This window comes from Macaca thibetana, chromosome 7, assembly GCF_024542745.1.
Source record: "Macaca thibetana thibetana isolate TM-01 chromosome 7, ASM2454274v1, whole genome shotgun sequence".
In the NCBI taxonomy this organism is placed as follows: domain Eukaryota; kingdom Metazoa; phylum Chordata; class Mammalia; order Primates; family Cercopithecidae; genus Macaca; species Macaca thibetana.
Window position 1 is genome coordinate 127,144,829 of NC_065584.1, and position 17,537 is coordinate 127,162,365.

At 43.3% G+C, this 17,537-nt stretch overlaps 2 protein-coding genes across 2 annotated transcripts in view; both read left to right on the top strand.

The window, feature by feature from the left end:
• Positions 1–17,537, top strand: part of STARD9 (StAR related lipid transfer domain containing 9) — a 153,132-nt gene that overhangs the window by 90,159 nt on the left and 45,436 nt on the right. Inside the window, exons 10-20 of the mRNA XM_050799310.1 lie at positions 1,344–1,411; positions 3,384–3,481; positions 3,874–4,083; positions 4,271–4,368; positions 5,902–5,979; positions 6,436–6,507; positions 10,118–10,297; positions 15,370–15,421; positions 15,755–15,892; positions 16,588–16,670; positions 16,796–16,899. Of these exons, the coding sequence (XP_050655267.1) occupies positions 1,344–1,411; positions 3,384–3,481; positions 3,874–4,083; positions 4,271–4,368; positions 5,902–5,979; positions 6,436–6,507; positions 10,118–10,297; positions 15,370–15,421; positions 15,755–15,892; positions 16,588–16,670; positions 16,796–16,899 (1,181 nt within the window). The remainder of the gene's footprint in view (positions 1–1,343; positions 1,412–3,383; positions 3,482–3,873; positions 4,084–4,270; positions 4,369–5,901; positions 5,980–6,435; positions 6,508–10,117; positions 10,298–15,369; positions 15,422–15,754; positions 15,893–16,587; positions 16,671–16,795; positions 16,900–17,537) is intronic.
• Positions 11,252–17,537, top strand: part of CCNDBP1 (cyclin D1 binding protein 1) — a 507,674-nt gene continuing 501,388 nt past the window's right edge. The window contains exon 1 of the mRNA XM_050799546.1: positions 11,252–11,255. The gene's annotated coding sequence lies outside the window, so the exon portion shown is untranslated. The remainder of the gene's footprint in view (positions 11,256–17,537) is intronic.

A 17,537-nucleotide genomic window follows, 5' to 3' on the forward strand; every position in this document is an offset into this window, starting at 1 on the left:
CAAAGTGCTGGAATTACAGGCATGAGTCATCGTGCCCAGCCTAGCAGTTTCTTAAAAAGTTAAATATATAACTACCATATGACCCAGCAATTCTACTCCTAGGTGTTTATCCAAGAGAAATGTCCACAAAAAGATGTACACAAATATCCATAACTGTTATTTGTAATTACCCCCAAATGGAAACAACCCACACATCTATCAAAAGGCAAATGGATAACTATGGTAATCCACACAGTGGAATAATAGCAGTAAAAATGAATAAACTATTGATGCATGCCTTAACATGGATGAATCTCAATTATGTACAGTGAAAAGAGCCAGACATTGTATGATTCTATTTATATGAAACACTCTGAAAAGGCAGACTTTCGGACATAGAAAGTTAAGTGATTGCTTCAAGCTGGGGATGGGAACAGAGATTGATTGCAAAGACTTGAGGGATTTGGGGATTATTTGAAATGTTCTAAAACTACATTCGGTTGATGATGTATAACATTAACAATTTCTGGTCGGTGCAGTGGCTCATGCCTGTAATCTCAACACTTTGGGAGGCCAAGGCAGGCAGATCACCTGAGGTCAGGAGTTTGAGACCAGCCTGGCTAACATGGTGAACCCGTGTCTCTGCTAAAAATACAAAATTAGCCGGGCCTGGTGGTGCATGCCTATAATCTCAGCTACTTGGGAGGCTGAGGCAGGAGAATCAATTAAACCTGAGAGGCAGAGGTTGCAGTGAGCTGAGATCGTGCCATTGCACTCCAGCCTGGGTAACAAGAGCAAAACTCTCAAAAAAAAAAAAAAAATCCCAAAAATTAATTTCTAAAACAAAGTAACAAAATCCACATTGAATCAGGGTGGGGGTCAGAGTAGTTTCTTCTTGGGGGCTGGATGCCACTGAATAGAACTTATAGGGCAGAGTTTCTGCCCTGGCCAGGTGCTATGACTGAGGTTAGCAAGAGGCCATCAGAGGCCACCCACATGCTGTGGCTCTCTGCTAGTAAGAGTCAGAGCCCCCTGGGAGGGAGTTGAGCATTTGCGTGGTAAATTGTACTGAAATTCCTGATACCCCTGAAAGTTATGCTCAGTGAGCTTCATGGAAGTTTGCTTAGTCTGTAAGTTCTGCTGGTGTTTTTGTTTTGTTTTGTTTTTAAAGTGATGATCCAGGGCCCTATTGATTTTATCTGTCAGATATTGAGAGCTCATCTGGTTTGCATCATATTAGAATACAGATTTGTTGAGTGAATTGGATAAAAATCCAAAATATCACCTTGGTTAGAAGAACGTCTAAGGGGAAAACAATACAAATCGTTCCAAATGACAGGCTTTAAATGTGCTTTCTCCCCTAGGCAATCCTGGAGAACAACCTCCCTTCTGAAATGGCTAGCAAGATCAACCTTGTGGACCTAGCAGGCAGGTAATTAGGATTTCAAAGCTAAGGGGGAATTACTCTAGTTCTTGCCTGTTTTACAGGGAATAAGCTCTTTCTTAAAAAGTTAAATATATAACTACTTTTACACATATAAAAATATATAACTACTTTTATATTTTATAAAAATATATAAAACTCCAATCTTTTTCACATTTCAGTCATCCTGAGAATATTACAAAAGAAGCTCTTCGAATGCTAGGTCAAGAAGTTATTTTCTGGGGGCTGAAAAGTTCCTGTACATCAGGGATTCTCAATCTTGGTTGCACGTTAAATCAATCACCTGAGAACCTTTTCTTTTTTGAGACAGTCTTACTCTGTTGCCCAGGCTCCAGGCCGGAGTGCAGTGGTATGATCATGGCTCATTGTAACCCTGAACTACTGGGCTCAAGTGACCCTCCTGCCTCAGCCTCTGGAGTAGCTGGGACTACAGGCACGTGACACCACATCTGGCTTTTCTTTTTTTTTGTAGAGACAACATCTCATTATGTTGCCCAGACTGGCCTTGTACTCCTGGCCTTGGGTGATTTATCTGCCTCAGTCTCCCAAAGTGCTGGGATTACAAGCATGAGCCACTGCACCTGGCCACCTGAGGACCTTTTAAAACTCCCCATATCTATACCTCAGATCAGATACATCAGATTATTAGTGAGATTGGTGGGAGTGCAAGCATCAGGAGATTGTTAAAGCTGCCCAGGTGATTCTAATGTATAGGAAAGATTAAAAAACCGCTGCTTTCGGTGAGGGTAACTGAATTAGTACACCTCTTTGATTTACTATTGATTTTATTTTCTCTTTATTTAATATTGATTTCTATGCAGTTTTTTTTAAAATAAAAGTTTTAGGCTGGGCGCCGTGGCTCACGCCTGTAATCCCAGCACTTTGGGAGGCCGAGGCAGGTGGATCATGAGGTCAGGAGATCGAGACCATCCTGGCTAACACGGTGAAACCCCATCTCTACTAAAAATACAAAAAAAAATTAGCCGGGCGAGGTGGTGGGCGCCTGTAGTCCCAGGTACTCGGAAGGCTGAGGCGGGAGAATGGCGTGAACCCGGGAGGCGGAGCTTGCAGGGAGCCGAGATCGCACCACTGCACTCCAGCCTGAGCACAGAGTGAGACTCCGTCTCAAAAAAAAAAAAAAAAAAAAGTTTTACTTGGTGGTGCACATCTATATTCCCAGCTATTCAGGAAGCTGAGGTGGGAGGTTCACTTGAGCCCAGGAGTTTGAGGCCAGCCTGGGCAACATAACAACATAGCTCAACCCCATCTCTAAAGAAAAGAAGTTTTAAAAATCTTGAAAGGTTGAGACGATACTGCCTTGTAGGTATTAGAAGAGAACATGAATTATAATTACATATGTATTTAGAAAGAGTTAGTCTTGAGGGGGATAATGTGATCACAAGAAAGTGTAAGGTGAAATAAGGCAAATTTTCTTATTTTAAAACAGATAATTAATATGGTACAGTATTCCTTTAAGAGCTGAGTGCTGTTTGAAAGAAACTATTAGCCAATTGGAAGTGTGAATTTAGCATTTCCTTAATATTAATATTTCCTTTAATATTAACTTAAAAAAGAAATTCAAAACTGTTGTCAGCTAATGACACAAATCCCATAAAGCTATAAATACATGAATTTAAAACAATAAAGATAGAGAAGTGAATATACCAAAAAGTCATGCTAATATCATAATTGTAAATGAGCATTACATTTAGCATAAAGTGTTCTGACAGTCAAAAACAGAAACCTAAAGAGTTATTCAATTTTTATTGCCTGAGAAGCAGAAAAAGTCTCATTCATTACAAGATGGTAACAATTTTTCTGGAACTGAATTCTGAAAGGAATTTATTATGTGAGTCTTTTGCAGCATGATATACAGAATAATGGATAGTATTTTTCAACAATATTATAAAGATAATGTCTTTTTTGCTTTTGTTTTTGTTTCTCATTGACTGTGTTTTAGTGAAAGAGCAGACCCCAGTTACTGTAAGGACCGCATTACTGAAGGAGCCAATATCAACAAGTCCCTTGTGACTCTGGGAATTGTCATCTCCACCTTAGGTATTTTGCTGGTAGATACTAGGACTGGGAGGGAGACTTTGGAAAGTAACTCATGTTTTCATGTTGTCACAATAGGGTAGATACAGGGTTCCTTTTGGTAAGGTCACCTTCTGGTTTGGGGCAATAAAAATTGATATTTGTCCTTGGTTTTAGAGTAGAATGCTATCTTACTACCATCAGTTCTAAAAGAGGGGAGTCTAAAAAAATTATGTGGCTCAAACATTTCGTATCCTAAGTCTGAAGTCTTTAGGAATCCCTAAAATACCCTATTGTATGCAGAAAGGGATTAGGAAATACGATGGTTAAGTCTGTGTTCTCCAACCATTGTTTTGTTTTAATATATTTGCTTCATAATTCCTTCTTTCTTCCATTTTCTTTTTTCGTCTTTTAAGCCCAGAACTCCCAAGTTTTCAGCAGCTGCCAGAGCCTCAACAGCTCAGTCAGCAATGGTGGTGACAGTGGAATCCTTAGCTCTCCTTCTGGGACCAGCAGTGGAGGGGCACCCTCCCGAAGGCAGTCTTATATCCCATACCGAGACTCTGTGTTGACTTGGCTGCTGAAGGACAGCCTTGGAGGCAACTCTAAAACCATCATGGTTGCCAGTGAGTGGGATGCCAGAACTGGATCTGTGTTGGGACTGGTACTGTATCTCAGAGAAAGGGCCATGGCCACCCAGGTTTCTCATTTTATCAGGGGTCTTATACAACATGGGCAGTAGTATTGAGGCAAGTGAATAAGGGCTGGGATGGATGGGCTGGCATGTTTTTAAACTTTCTCCTTCTACCTCAGCGGTGTCTCCTGCACACACTAGCTACAGTGAGACCATGAGCACACTGAGATATGCATCCAGTGCCAAAAACATTATCAACAAGCCACGAGTAAATGAGGTGAGACCTTTTCAGAAGTCCTGGTCTGGTATAGTTTACACAAAGCTCTCATTTTTTTGTTCTCTTGTTGATTTCTTTCTCTTTGTACTCCCCTCAACTTTCCAGACTTGTCCTCCAAATGATGAGGGAGTAGAATTCTTTCTTGTACTGTCATCTCCTTCTCTCCTATCTCTATTGCCCTTCATTCAGTAACCTTTTATGAATAACTTATTTTAGATACTTCTCTAAGGCCATTCCTCTTAAGGTTCCTTAGTTTACCATTACCGCTCTAAGAAAGATCATTTATTTTTTATTTTATTATTTTATTTTTAGAGACAGGGTCTCACTCTGTCACCCAGGCTGGAGTGCAGTGGTGCAATAATGGCTCACTCTAAGAAAGTTCACTTAAAAATTTGTGCTTACTGCTTTTATTTTGAATTTTTGTTGATTCATTCCTGTGTTTTTGTATTTGTTTGCCTGTTTTGAGAAGGGATCTTGCTCTGTTGCCCAGGCTGGAGTGCAGTGGCACTATTGTGGCTCACTGCAGCTTCAACCTCCAGGGCTTAAGTGATCCTCCCACCTCAGCCTCCTGAGTAGCTGGGACCACAGGTGCGTGCCACCACATTAGGCTAATTTTTTAAAAAAGTTTTTGTAGAAACAAGGTCCCACAATATTGCCCAGGCTGGTCTCGAACTCCTGGACTCAAATGATCCTCCCACCTCAGCCTCCCAAAGTGCTGGGGTTGCAGGTGTGGGCCAAGGTGCCCAGTCTTATGCCTGTGTTTTTTTATGCAAGTTGTCTGTGTTTCATTTTTCTCTTTGCAAATTGTAGTGACTTCTCTGTTTAGATATTAAAAGGAGAGTGTAGGAATTCACTGGTTTTTGATTATCGTTTAATGTTTTTTCTCTCTATTGTTTTTCTCCTCTGCCCACACAAAACCATTCATTGGTTTTTCAAAGCTAAATGAGAATTTTTCAAATGTTCCTTCACAATTTCAGTGAGAAGTTCCAGAGCAGGGATCATAGGTGGTGGCCAGACACACACTACATATATATATATGTATACATGTATATACATACACATATATACATATATGTATATATACACACACACATATATAACCCATATGTAGACTGTTTTAAAAAGGCAATGTAATTAGGCAATATTAGGCTTAGTCACAATACAGGAAGGTTAGCACCTACTACCTACACATGCCCTAGCTTTTGTGTTACCTGCTTGACCTCTAGGGAAGTGATTCTGAAACTTTAGTGTGTATCAGAATCACCTGGAGGGTTTGTTAGAGCACTGCTGGGCCCCAGTCCTTCAGAGTTTCTGATTTAGTAGGTCTGGGGTGGGCCAAAGTGTACATTTCTTAACAAGTTCTTAGATGAAGTGGATGCTGCAGGTCCTGGGACCACAACTTGAGAATGATTGACCGCTGTAGAGCCTACTCCAAAGGAGTAATCTACCTCTTCCAAGCCAATTGCAAATAGCATTTCACAGCTGAGTGGGACTTGATAACAATCAGTGGTGATGGAGTTCTCTGTGTTTCAGGATGCAAACGTAAAGCTGATTAGAGAACTCAGAGAAGAGATTGAAAGACTGAAAGCCCTGCTGCTGAGCTTTGAACTGGTATGCAGACAGTCAGAACCTTTCCATACTTAAGTGAAATTCTCCTTCTGAGCCTCTCTTCTCCATAGAGTCTGGGCCCTGCTGCATTCCATGTTCTCAGTTGACTCTCATGAGGCAGAGACAGGAGCAAAGACAAAACAGAGATTTATCTGATTTCTTGGTGTAGCTTCAGGTGGTGTGGGCATTTTTTCACTTTATCATCTCTTGTCTTGTGCCTGAATGGTCCTTGCCCTGTGTACGCAGGTACGGAGAATGGGGCCCTCTAGGAAAATTTATTTTTATTTTCCATCTTTGTACCAATATGAGCCCAAATACATAGGTTCCTGATTTATTTCTCATTTTAATGATAAAGTCTTTCCTTTATCTGCACCGTATATTCCTTCACAAGTGTAAGAGTGGGACCTACCTGAAGTTCAGACCAGGAAAATATCAAAGCACATCTCTATCTTTGTGCAGAGAAACTTCAGTTCATTGAATGATGAAAAGGATGAAAACCTGAAGGAGCTGGTTCTCCAAAATGAGTTGAAGGTGGGTGTGTTGGGTGGACTCAGTAGTGCTTTACATCACCCTGGGAGCTCCCTCCATTATTCCTGAGCTAGGTAGGGTTGCTCCCTTGGCAGGGCAGAGAAGAGCTGTCTAATTTGAAGACAGTGTTTGTTTCCTTTAAGCCTTGACCAGGGAATGTGTTTGCCTAGGGGAGTGTTAATGGCTTTCTGACTTTCTGTATTGTTCTCTCAGGGATTCATAAGTCCTTTGGATAGCGAGAGTAGCCTGGGGGGAAAACACTGTTTTCTTGTCTGTAAATCAGTCAACCAAGATATATTCATTGTTTGAGGACCAAATAGGTTCTCAGCATGATGCTGCAAGAGGTACAGAGAGGTCCCTGCCCTCAAATGGTTTGCAGTCTAGTTGGAAACACATTTAAAGAATGGTGTGTTTCATGAACCATGTGATTTAGATGAAAAGGATCTAGGGAAGGAAGAAATCATTATGGTTTGGGATTTTCAGAGCAGACATCATATGTTGGTGCTGGAAGGCAGAGAACTGACCTTGAACTAGCCCTGGAAGGTTTGCTAGGGTTGTTACACAGGGAGAAGGGGTAAGGCATTGGGTGAGGGAGGGATAACATAAGCAAAGCCTTGAAACTGGGAGAAGGAAGGGGTGTGAGAGGCCATGTGGAAGGACACACTGTGAGGAAGACTAAGCTGGTTAGAATGGGTGTTCATGGTAGAGGGTAGTGCAGGTAAGGTTACGGCAAGTTTAGAAGGTTTGAACTTGGTGTAAACAGGATTAATAGCTTCTTGAATCAGGTTGGTGACATAATAAAGGAGTATCTTTGGGAAATTAATATGATAGTTGTATGCATGGTGAATTGAAAGGTGGGAAGACTGGAAGCAGAGGACCAACCAGGAAAGAGGCTACTGTAATCCAGTGAGGGCAAGGACAAGACATTTTGGAAAAGTAGAATAAATGGTGATTCCCAGAGACATTTTTTTTAATTAATTTTATTTTTATTGAGAGGGAGTCTCACTGTGTCACCCAGGCTGGAGTGCAGTGGCATGATCTCAGCTCCGCCTTCCAGGTTCAAATGATTGTCCTGCCTAAGCCTCCCGAGTAGCTGGGACTACAGGTGTGCACCACCACACCCATGTAATTTTTGCATTTTTAGTAGAGACAGGGTTTCACCACGTTGGCCAGGCTGGTCTCGAACTCCTGACCTCAGGTAATCCACCCGCCTTGGCCTCCCAAAGTGCTGAGATTACAGTCATGAACCACTGCACCTGGCCCCCAGAGATATTTAAAAGGAAAAAATGGTGGGCTGTTGTTTTTGTTGACAGATTAGATTTATTTTTATTTTTTTTATTTTTTATTTTATTTTTTTTGAGATGGAGTCTCACCCTGTCACCCAGGCTAGAGTGCAATGGCGCAGTCTCAGCTCACTGCAACCTCTGCCTCCCAGGTTCAAGCAATTCTCCTGCCTCAGCCTCCCGAGTAGCTGGATTACAGGCTCACACCACCACACCCGGCTAATTTTTGTATGTTTAGTAGAGATGGGTTTTCACCATGTTGGTCAGGCTGGTCTTGAACTCCTGACCTTGTGATCTGCCCACCTCAGCCTCCCAAAGTACTGGGATTACAGGCATGAGCCACTGCACCTGGCCTATTTTTTATTATTTTGGGATGGAGTTTTGCTCTTGTCATCCAGGCTGGAGTGCAGTGGTGTGATCTTGGCTCACTGTAACCTCCGCCTGCTGGATTCAAGCAATTCTCCAGCCTCAGCCTCCTGAGTTGCTGGGATTATAGGTGCCCACTGCCATGCCAGGCTAATTTTTTGTATTTTTAGTAGAGAAGGTGTTTCACCATGTTGGCCAGGCTGGTCTCAAACTCCTGATCTCAGGTGATCCACTCGCCTCAGCCTCCCAAAGTGCTGGGATTACAGGTGTGAGTCACCACACTCGGCAGATGGGTTAAATTTAAATCCTACAACCAAATGTTTCAATTTCTAATATTCTGTTGCATCATCCTTATATGTCATTAAAGTATCCTGGCCACGTTAACATTTTGTCACCCTTACTAAACCTCAAGACTAAATAACACGTCTAGAAGTTTCTCTAAAAAATTCCTCCTTCAGTCATGTATTCTGATTTTTGGTTCAGAAAATATCATCCCTCTATACTAAGAGATAAAGTAGGGGAGCCGAAATCATTCCAAACTCATGAGCATACTTGCATTATGCAGGCCAGCTGAGCTGGACTTGAACCTTCCCCTTGTTGGCTGTATCATCTTAGGCAGTGTAGGAGTAGGTGATGAAAGCTAGCCAGAGGGGCAGCTGTGCCAGGTTGGCTGAACTGTAAGCCAGAGTGCCCTACCACTCACCAATGCCAGGGGTCCCTATCCAACCCAGCCCTTTACAGATACCCTGTAGTTTCCTGGTTTCCAAACTTCAACTCAATGATTATTAAAATAATGTTTCTAGGGCACATAAAGTACTTGTACCTAAACCTGGCATAATTTTTTTTTCTTTTTTTCTTTTTTGAGATGGAGTCTTGCTCTGTTGCCCAGGCTGGAGTGCAGTGGTGCCATCTCGGCTCACTGCAAGCTCCGCCTCACGGGTTTACGCCATTCTCCTGCCTCAGCCTCCCAAGTAGCTGGGACTACAGGCGCCCACCACCACGCCCAGCTAATTTTTTGTATTTTTAGTAGAGACGGGTTTCACCGTGTTAGCCAGGGTGGTCTCAATCTCCTGACCTCATGATCCACCTGCCTTGGCCTCCCAATGTGCTGGGATTACAGGTGTGAGCCACCACACCCAGCCAACCTGGCATAATTTTTTTGTAAGTATTCCCTTTATGAGAGAAATACTTAGCTAATCTAATTTTTTTTTTTTTTTTTCTGAGCTTCCTCAGTTCTTCCATTCCCAGGATAAGCTCATTGCTTAGGCATCAGTTTCCACTAAGAGAATAAAAAGGACCCTACATTTATCACTGTGCATGTCCATAAGGTGGTCTTAGCTTAAGCCTGGGTATATTTACTTTTAAAACTCTGTTCCTGTACACATTAAACACTCAGTATTTTACTGTTATTGTTTTTATTGTCTTATTACATGATCTTCCAGACAATTTCCATATAGTCTTAGTTCCACCTGGGGAGATTCCTGTCAGTGCTTTGTGGTTCTGTGAGCCATGTGCAAGCTTATATGATAACTCAAAGTAATGTACTTTGGGAAAGAAGTGTGTTAGGTCATAAAAGGATTCCCAAGTATGGATCATATAAAAGTGGGGTGGGGAAAGGGAAATTATAAACACAGATGTCTAACATCCCAATTAATTTTTAAAAAATAACTTGAAAATGTTTTTTTCTAATTATAAAAACAATACATGTTCATTGCAGAAAACTTTAAAAATAACATTTATTGAGGGGTCTTCTGTTTATACAAGTAACACTTGCTTATTGTAGAAAACTTGGAAAACACAGCTTGCAGTTGGAGGAGGTAAGGGCTTCTGTGGGGCTTTGAATAGTATCCGTGAGGATCATAATAAAGTAGTACCCTGGGGAAATAGGAATAGATGTAATGACTTCTGACCTTTAGTCTGTTCCCCATGCTGAGTGTCTCAGATCACCTCCTATACCTCTGCAGATAGACCAGCTGACTAAAGACTGGACCCAGAAGTGGAATGATTGGCAGGCCCTCATGGAGCATTACAGTGTGGACATCAACAGGAGGAGGGCTGGGGTGGTCATCGACTCCAGCCTGCCACACCTGATGGCTTTGGAGGATGATGTGCTCAGCACAGGTGTTGTGCTGTATCATCTCAAGGTGAGGAGGCTGGTGTATCCTTTTCTTCCTAAGCCACTGGCCCCAGAGGTCAAGGAAGGAAAAGCTAGGAGTAGCAGCCATGTTTCTGTGGATTGAAATCAAGACAGATGCCACAGAGCTGACTTCAGGTTTGTTCTCAGGAAACTGGTCTACCTGACAAATTGTGATCTGTTTTGCCTTTGTATGTATAGAGCAGAAGACTGGAAATCAGAATAATTGTTTTTCAACTGCAGCTACTGTTGTTCTCATGTAACTTACTTTTGTTCTCTTTGCCTTAATTTTCTCATTTTAAAGTAAGAATGATGCTTATCATATTCCTTTTCTGGCTTACTGAAGCATAGGGGTACAGTCATGGAGAGTGAAACCCTAACCTCAAGATACCATTAGTGCTCCTAAACTCTACAAATACAGACTGCTCAAAGGTGGCTTTCAGGCTGGGTGTGGTGGCTCACACCTGTAATCCCAGCACTTTGGGAGGCCAAGGCGGGCAGATCACTTGAGGTCAGGAGTTCGAGACCAGCCTGGCCAACATGGTGAAACCCCACCTCTACTAAAAATACAAAAATTAGCTGGGCATGGTGGTGGGTGCCTGTAATCGCAGCTACTCGGGAGGCTGAGGCAGGAGAATCACTTGAACCCAGGAGGCAGAGGTTGCAGTGAGCTGAGATCACGCCACTGCACTCCAGCCTGGATGACAAAATTAAGACTCTGTCTCAACAATAAATAAAATAAATACAAATAATGTTTTAAAAAGGCGGCTTTCAGAGACTAAAGGGGGAATTCAGAAGATTTGAAAGTTTTCTTCTGACAGTTCCCCACTTCAACCCCAAATTAACAAACAGTACACCTCCCACTTCTCCATCACTACATTTACCTGAAAAAGGAGACAGAGAAAGTAGGTAAAGGAAGCTTAAAACATAGGGAGGGTCCAAAGAGCTAGAGTGGTGTGATGGTGGGGGAAGAGGGGATGAGAGGCATCCATCTAGAAAAAGATTGAAGTGAAAGCTTCCAAACAGCACCTGGCCCACCTGGCTCTGTGTCACCTGGAGGCCAGTCCTCATATTCTGAGTGAAGTGGTTTTGAGAGTTAGAGGCCTATGGTAGAGAGTCTTTCGTCTTGTTCTCATCAGTGTGTTCTGTGGGAGGACAGTTCCTATGGACAGCAGAACGTACTTCACATGCTCAAAATCCCTGTGCTCACTGAAAAGCTAGTTTTCATTCTCATAATTATCCCCAGCTGACATTTAAAAAGAACAAAGAAAGAGTTTCTGGGGAGTATGTAATGCTGCTGTTATCCCTGGAGACACTGGACTCCTTCCTAGTGCTGCAGAGCATATGGAAGTGAGATGTTAGCAAAGCTCATCGGGGTTCTTAGGATAAGCCCTTTGGGAAGTTGTCAGAGACTGAGCTTCTCAGACAGAAAATTTAAAGTAGCTTATTTTCTGGTACACGGGGCATAAATTTTCTTAGTGAAAGTGCCTGAGGCAGAAGTGGCTGACAACTTTTACCTTAGCAAGAGAACTAACCACCAAATGGCTGTATAGATCCTCCCATTAGTCAGAACCACAGAGAGAGGTTGGAGGTCAGGAAGAGACCAGATTGATTAAAATGGTCAGTATCTGAGTAGAAATGATCTGATATATAGATTGGATGTGGAGTGAATAGATGAAGCTAGAAATCAAGTAGTAGAGCTTAGGGTAGCAGCAGAGGGTTAAAGGACATGACTATTAGATTGAATCGTAGACATGGAGATGAACGATGACCTCATCTGAAGATAGGATTGCTGATTTTTTTTTTTTTTTTTTTTTTTTGAGACGGAGTCTCGCTCTGTCACCCAGGCTGGAGTGCAGTGGCGCGATCTCGGCTCAGTGCAAGCTCAACCTCCTGGGCTCAAGTGATTCTCCTGCCTCAGCGTCCTGCGTTGCTGGGATTACAGGCGTGCACCACTGTTGGGAATAATGCTTAAAATGTTAAGGAAATTGAACACTTAAAGGATTTTTAGTAAAGCAATTTTACTTTTGCACAGAGGGGTGCTTCTCTTTGACCAGTTGCCATGAGAACACATCTGAACAAAGGGGCACGAGAACCTTTATTTCTGATGCAAGTTCTGCTCCTGTACCCTTTCCCCTTCCCCGTTGGCCAGGGTCAGGTCGTACATTCTAAACTAATCCCGGTTGGCTAAACATTTGAACCTTTTTAGATAAGGTGGGCATGTAAGGGAGAGCGGGGAAAGGGGAAGAAGTGTCTGCAATGAGCTAGACAGCTGGTTTTTTTTTTTTTTAAATAAGGAAAGGAATGTGATCTGGTACTGATAATGCCTGGTACTGTGGCATGTCTGGGCATGTAATAAAGGCAGAAAGGAAGAAAAAAGTGAAAAAGGAAAAAAAAGGGGGGGGGGGTGGGAGATTACCATGAATTGAAGAATAAACTATTGATCAGGCTAATTTTTGTGTTTTTAGTAGAGACGGGGATTCACCATGTTGGCCAGGCTGGTCTTGAACTCCTGACCTCAAGTGATCCACCGACCTTGGTCTCCCAAAGTGCTGGGACTACCGGCAGGAGCCCTCACGCTCCGCTGGATTGCTGATTTTTATTGCTTAGTCTGTGCATAGTGAGGATTTTACTCCCTTCCTGGTGCATTTCCAGAGGACCTGGGTGATGAGATTTTAGTCTACTTCTAATCCTGCCATTTCTACATTTTATGTACTTTCCCCACCTTTTGTTTGTGTAGCTATTGACTTAGGTAATAGTACTAACAGTAATGGCCCAAGATTCTGTTTGTTGTTGTTTGTTTGTTTGTTTGTTTGTTTGCTAAGTTTGTTACCTAGAACTAGTCTCTGGCAACCTGGAAGCTGTTTTTCCCTGGGTCACCTTGGGGAAGTGTCTTGGGTGGGAAGAAGACAGAGAGAAGGACAGGGAGAGCCCAGGTTACTGATATGCTGGACTTCATCCTCATAATTGCCTTTGTGCCACTAACCCTCCTTACATAAAGAGGCAGGGTGGGCAGTGAACGCATATGCCAGCCAGCTCAGTCCTCATCTGAGATGCCATCACCTTTTGTTGGTAATTTCTACCCTGCAGATCTAGAAGTTATGATGTGCCGTAGCCTTTATCTTTTTGGAAGGGCTGTCCCTGAACACACATGAAAAGTTTCTACCTTTTTCCCTTGAACTGCCCTCTGATTCTGTTTGACAGTGTTTGTGGAGGCTAGCATCTATTGACTGCTGTGGTCCTCAGTGCCTGAGCAGGAAAGGCTGGCTCTGGCTGTTTGTGTGTTTGCAGGGAGGAGTGACAGAGGGGGATGCAAGGAGGACAGAGCCTCATTCATTACTGCCAGGATTCTTCCTTCTCACAAGCTATTTTGGAGGAGTGTCAGGGACCTCCCTGCTCTGGCTGCTGACAGTGAAGCCTAGTGGGGAATTCTCTGGTCTCCTTAAAAACATTGCTGGGCCAGATGCGGTGGCTCACACCTATAGTCCCAGCAGTTTGGGAGGCTGAGGCAGGCAGATCACCTGAGGTCAGGAGTTCGAGACCACCCTGGACAACATGGCAAAACCTCGTCTCTACTAAAAATACAAAAATTAGCTGGGCATGGTGGCACACACCTGTATTCCCAGCTACTCGGGAAGCCGAGGCAGGAGAATCACTTGAACCTGGGAGGCGGAGGTTGCAGTGAGCCGAGATCATGCCACTACACTCCAGCCTGGGTAACAGAGTGAGACTCCATCTCAAAAATAATAATAATAATAATAATTACTGGTCAGGTGTGGTGGCTCATGCCTGTAACCCCAGCACTTTGGGAAGCCAAGGCTAGCAGATCGCCTGAGGTCAGGAGTTCAAGACCAGCCTGGCCAACATAGTAAAACCCTGTCTCTATTAAAAATACAAAAATTAGCCAGGCATGGTTGCAGGCGCCTGTAATCCTAGCTACTTGGGAGGCTGAGGCAAGGGAATTGCTTGAACCTGGGAGACGAAGGTTGCGGTGAGCTGAGATTGCACCACTGCGCTCCAGCCTGGGCATCAAAGTGAGACTCTGTCTCAAAAAACAAACAAAAACTCATTCATTACTGGGGAGGTGTTATGGTAAAGTTGGAAAAGCCTGCAGGGGCTTAGGATCCAAAGAGACCTGAATTCTAGTCATAGCTCTCCTATTTGGTATGTGGGTTTCTTAGGCAGTTTATCCCCTGTGAGCTTCAGATTCCTCATCAATAAAAAGAAGATGAGAATACCTACATTTTGAGTTGTTAAAGGATAAAGTAATATGATTTGTGTAAAGTACTCAACATAATGCCTAGGACATATCGAATGGTTAGTCAATAAATGATAAAGATATGTCTAAAATTTAGCATCCTGGTTGCCATGTTGCTGCCTTTTCCTAACAGAGCTATGTGGGTCTTAAGCAGATTTGCCGTAATCCAAGGTCTAAAAGGCCTCGTCTTCAACTAATCCACTGATTCATTTATACTAACTCCAGTTTCCCCCTCTTCTCTTATACTCTCTTCCAGTTCTTTTTTATTCTCGAGGTGCTTTTCTCCTATTTGTGCTTTTACCCTTCTTAGAATCTGGTGTCTGTTAAACTTCATCTGCGGACCAAGAAGGTAAAAATCCTGTGTTTCCATAAATCTTCACAAAATGCTTGTTTCATTGAGACTTACTGGATCAAACTTGGACCACACCAACCTTTGCCTCTTAGGGAAAAGCCATACTTTTGCATTTATTTTCTCAGACTAGAGAATTTTTCTGACCAATGGCTGTAACTATTCCCTAACTTTAGGCTGTGGGACAGAAAGGAGTGTGCCCACACTTGCTGGACTTTGCAAACAGCTTGGGCTGCTTTGTGGTATATTTTTAAGCTGTACCATCTCAGGGGCTTCCTGGCTGTAGAGTGAGTGGGCAGAAGGTCAGAACAGCCTGGACCAAAGTTGAGAAGTGGAACAGACCAGGCTGGGATGGGATGAGAAGTGGTACAGATGAGGCTGGGAAGAGAGTGAGAACATTCTAATGTGGACTGTCCTGTAGGGCAAGGCTCTGTCCCTTTTAATTCTCATTAAAATGGCTTTTTTCCCCCTTTAGGAAGGGACAACAAAAATTGGAAGGATTGACTCAGACCAGGAACAGGACATTGGTAAGTGACAGAGCATAGGAGTCCAACGTTTTGGGGCAAGTATTTGTGCCTGAAAGGTTTCTTCAGAGGACTCTGATGATGCTCTGAGAAGGGAATCATTGGCGTATTCAGGGCCTGCTTCTCTTTCCGCTGCTAGGTTTCAGGTCTGGGATGTGATAGGGAGAGACCCGCACAGTGGGAGGATTTCAGGTATGGGTGGTTTCAGGTCGGCTCTTCCTCTTTCATTATGGTATGAGGTCTTCCAGATGTTGGATTCTGATCTCACAGAAAGAAATGGAGAGGATGTTTCCCTGGATCGTCCTCCCACCCAAGTGACCACCACCTCTTTTGTAGTCCTGCAGGGTCAGTGGATCGAGAGAGACCACTGCACTATCACCAGTGCCTGTGGTGTAGTTGTTCTCCGGCCTGCCCGTGGGGCCCGCTGTACAGTCAATGGCCGGGAGGTCACTGCCTCCTGCCGTCTGACCCAAGGTAGGACTGTCTACAGCCCTGTTTATCCCAAGACGAGTGATGGACCATTTCCAGTCTCATGGGCCCAGAGAGCTCAGTGAAGCAGGCTTTAAAAACGAATCACCCAGCCTCTGCACCCTGAAATCTGAAGATTTTCTAATATGATCCTATTCCCATAAACAAGCCTTAATTCCAAAGTCTTGGAGTGAAGAATGACTCTGAAATTGGTACCTGTGTTCATTAGCTCTGTCTCCCTAGGAAGGTCTCTGAGCCTCACTTTCCTCATCTATAAAATGGGGATAATAATAGGATCATTGTGAGGATCAAATGAACCTTATAGTTCTTAACAGTGTGCTTGGCACTCAGTAAACACTCATTATCATTATTACTATAATTACCGCTACTGTTATTAATCTATGCAAATTCTGTCTGTCCTTTGATACTGAACTGAGATTCCTCCTCTTCCATCAAGTGTTCCCTGACTACTCCACCTGGAACTCAACTTCCTTTCCCTTGGAGTAGTAGAGTTCTTCCTGTCTATCTTATTAATTCAAGATGTATGCTGTGAGATACAGAATTAATACATATCTTATCAACTCAGCAAAATTATCAGTTATCGAGGGCATGACTTTGTCTCATAGAACAGTACCCTACACATAGTATGTACTCCAAAACATGAGCTGTTGATTGAATTCTCACTTGTCTCTGTGCTGCAGGAGCTGTCATAACCCTGGGGAAGGCACAGAAGTTCCGATTCAACCACCCAGCAGAGGCTGCTGTCCTGCGGCAGCGAAGGCAGGTTAGCAGGGCTGTGTTTTCTAGGTTATTGCTGGCCTCCCTGTTTCCACTTTTTAGAGGAAACACCAAGCTGGGAGAGGTGGAGGTGATGACAGCAGCCTCACTGCGCTTTTTTCCGTGTTCAAGGTTGGAGAGGCTGCTGCTGGTGGTGGCTCTTTGGAGTGGCTGGATTTGGATGGAGATCTCACTGCCTCCCGGCTAGGTCTCTTCCCTTTGCTTTGGAAGGAAGGGTAAGAAATAGCTGCTCATACTGATGTGGAACCTACTGGGTTCACTTCTTAGTCCATTACAGCATGGATCAGGGTGGGGGTGGGGGGTGATTAATGTAGCAGCCAAGGTCTGAATGAGCCCTTGTCTGAATCAACTTGGGCAAGTCATTTGATGATGCTGAACTAGCTGCTAAGTTTGTAGTTGGCAGGGAATTGGTCTTGGCCCTTGTTCATTTCTTGTTTGGTATTTCAACATTTTCATCACTGAAAGAGGTATTTTATTTGATGTTCCTATGGCCACCTTTTCTCTCTCCACAAAATTTAGCTGTGATGTGTTTGTGGACATCTTTGTTTTGAGCTTACCTTCCTATATACTCCTTTAAATTCTGGCCTACCTGTGTGTGAGCTCGTAGTATATGTCACATAGTATATGTGAGCGCATAGCTTCCAGAACATACAGCTTTCTCTGAGTTTTTAAAGATAGTATGTGACTGAGAATCCTTTCTTTCTCATAACCAAGAATCCAGAACTGTGCATAAGAGAGGCAGAAACTAGAGGAACAATAGGAAAATATCTTTGGGTTCTACCCTCTCATACCCACTTTGCCTGCATTGTAACTATGAGACACTGAGTCAGAGTTCTACATGTGATTGATGGCA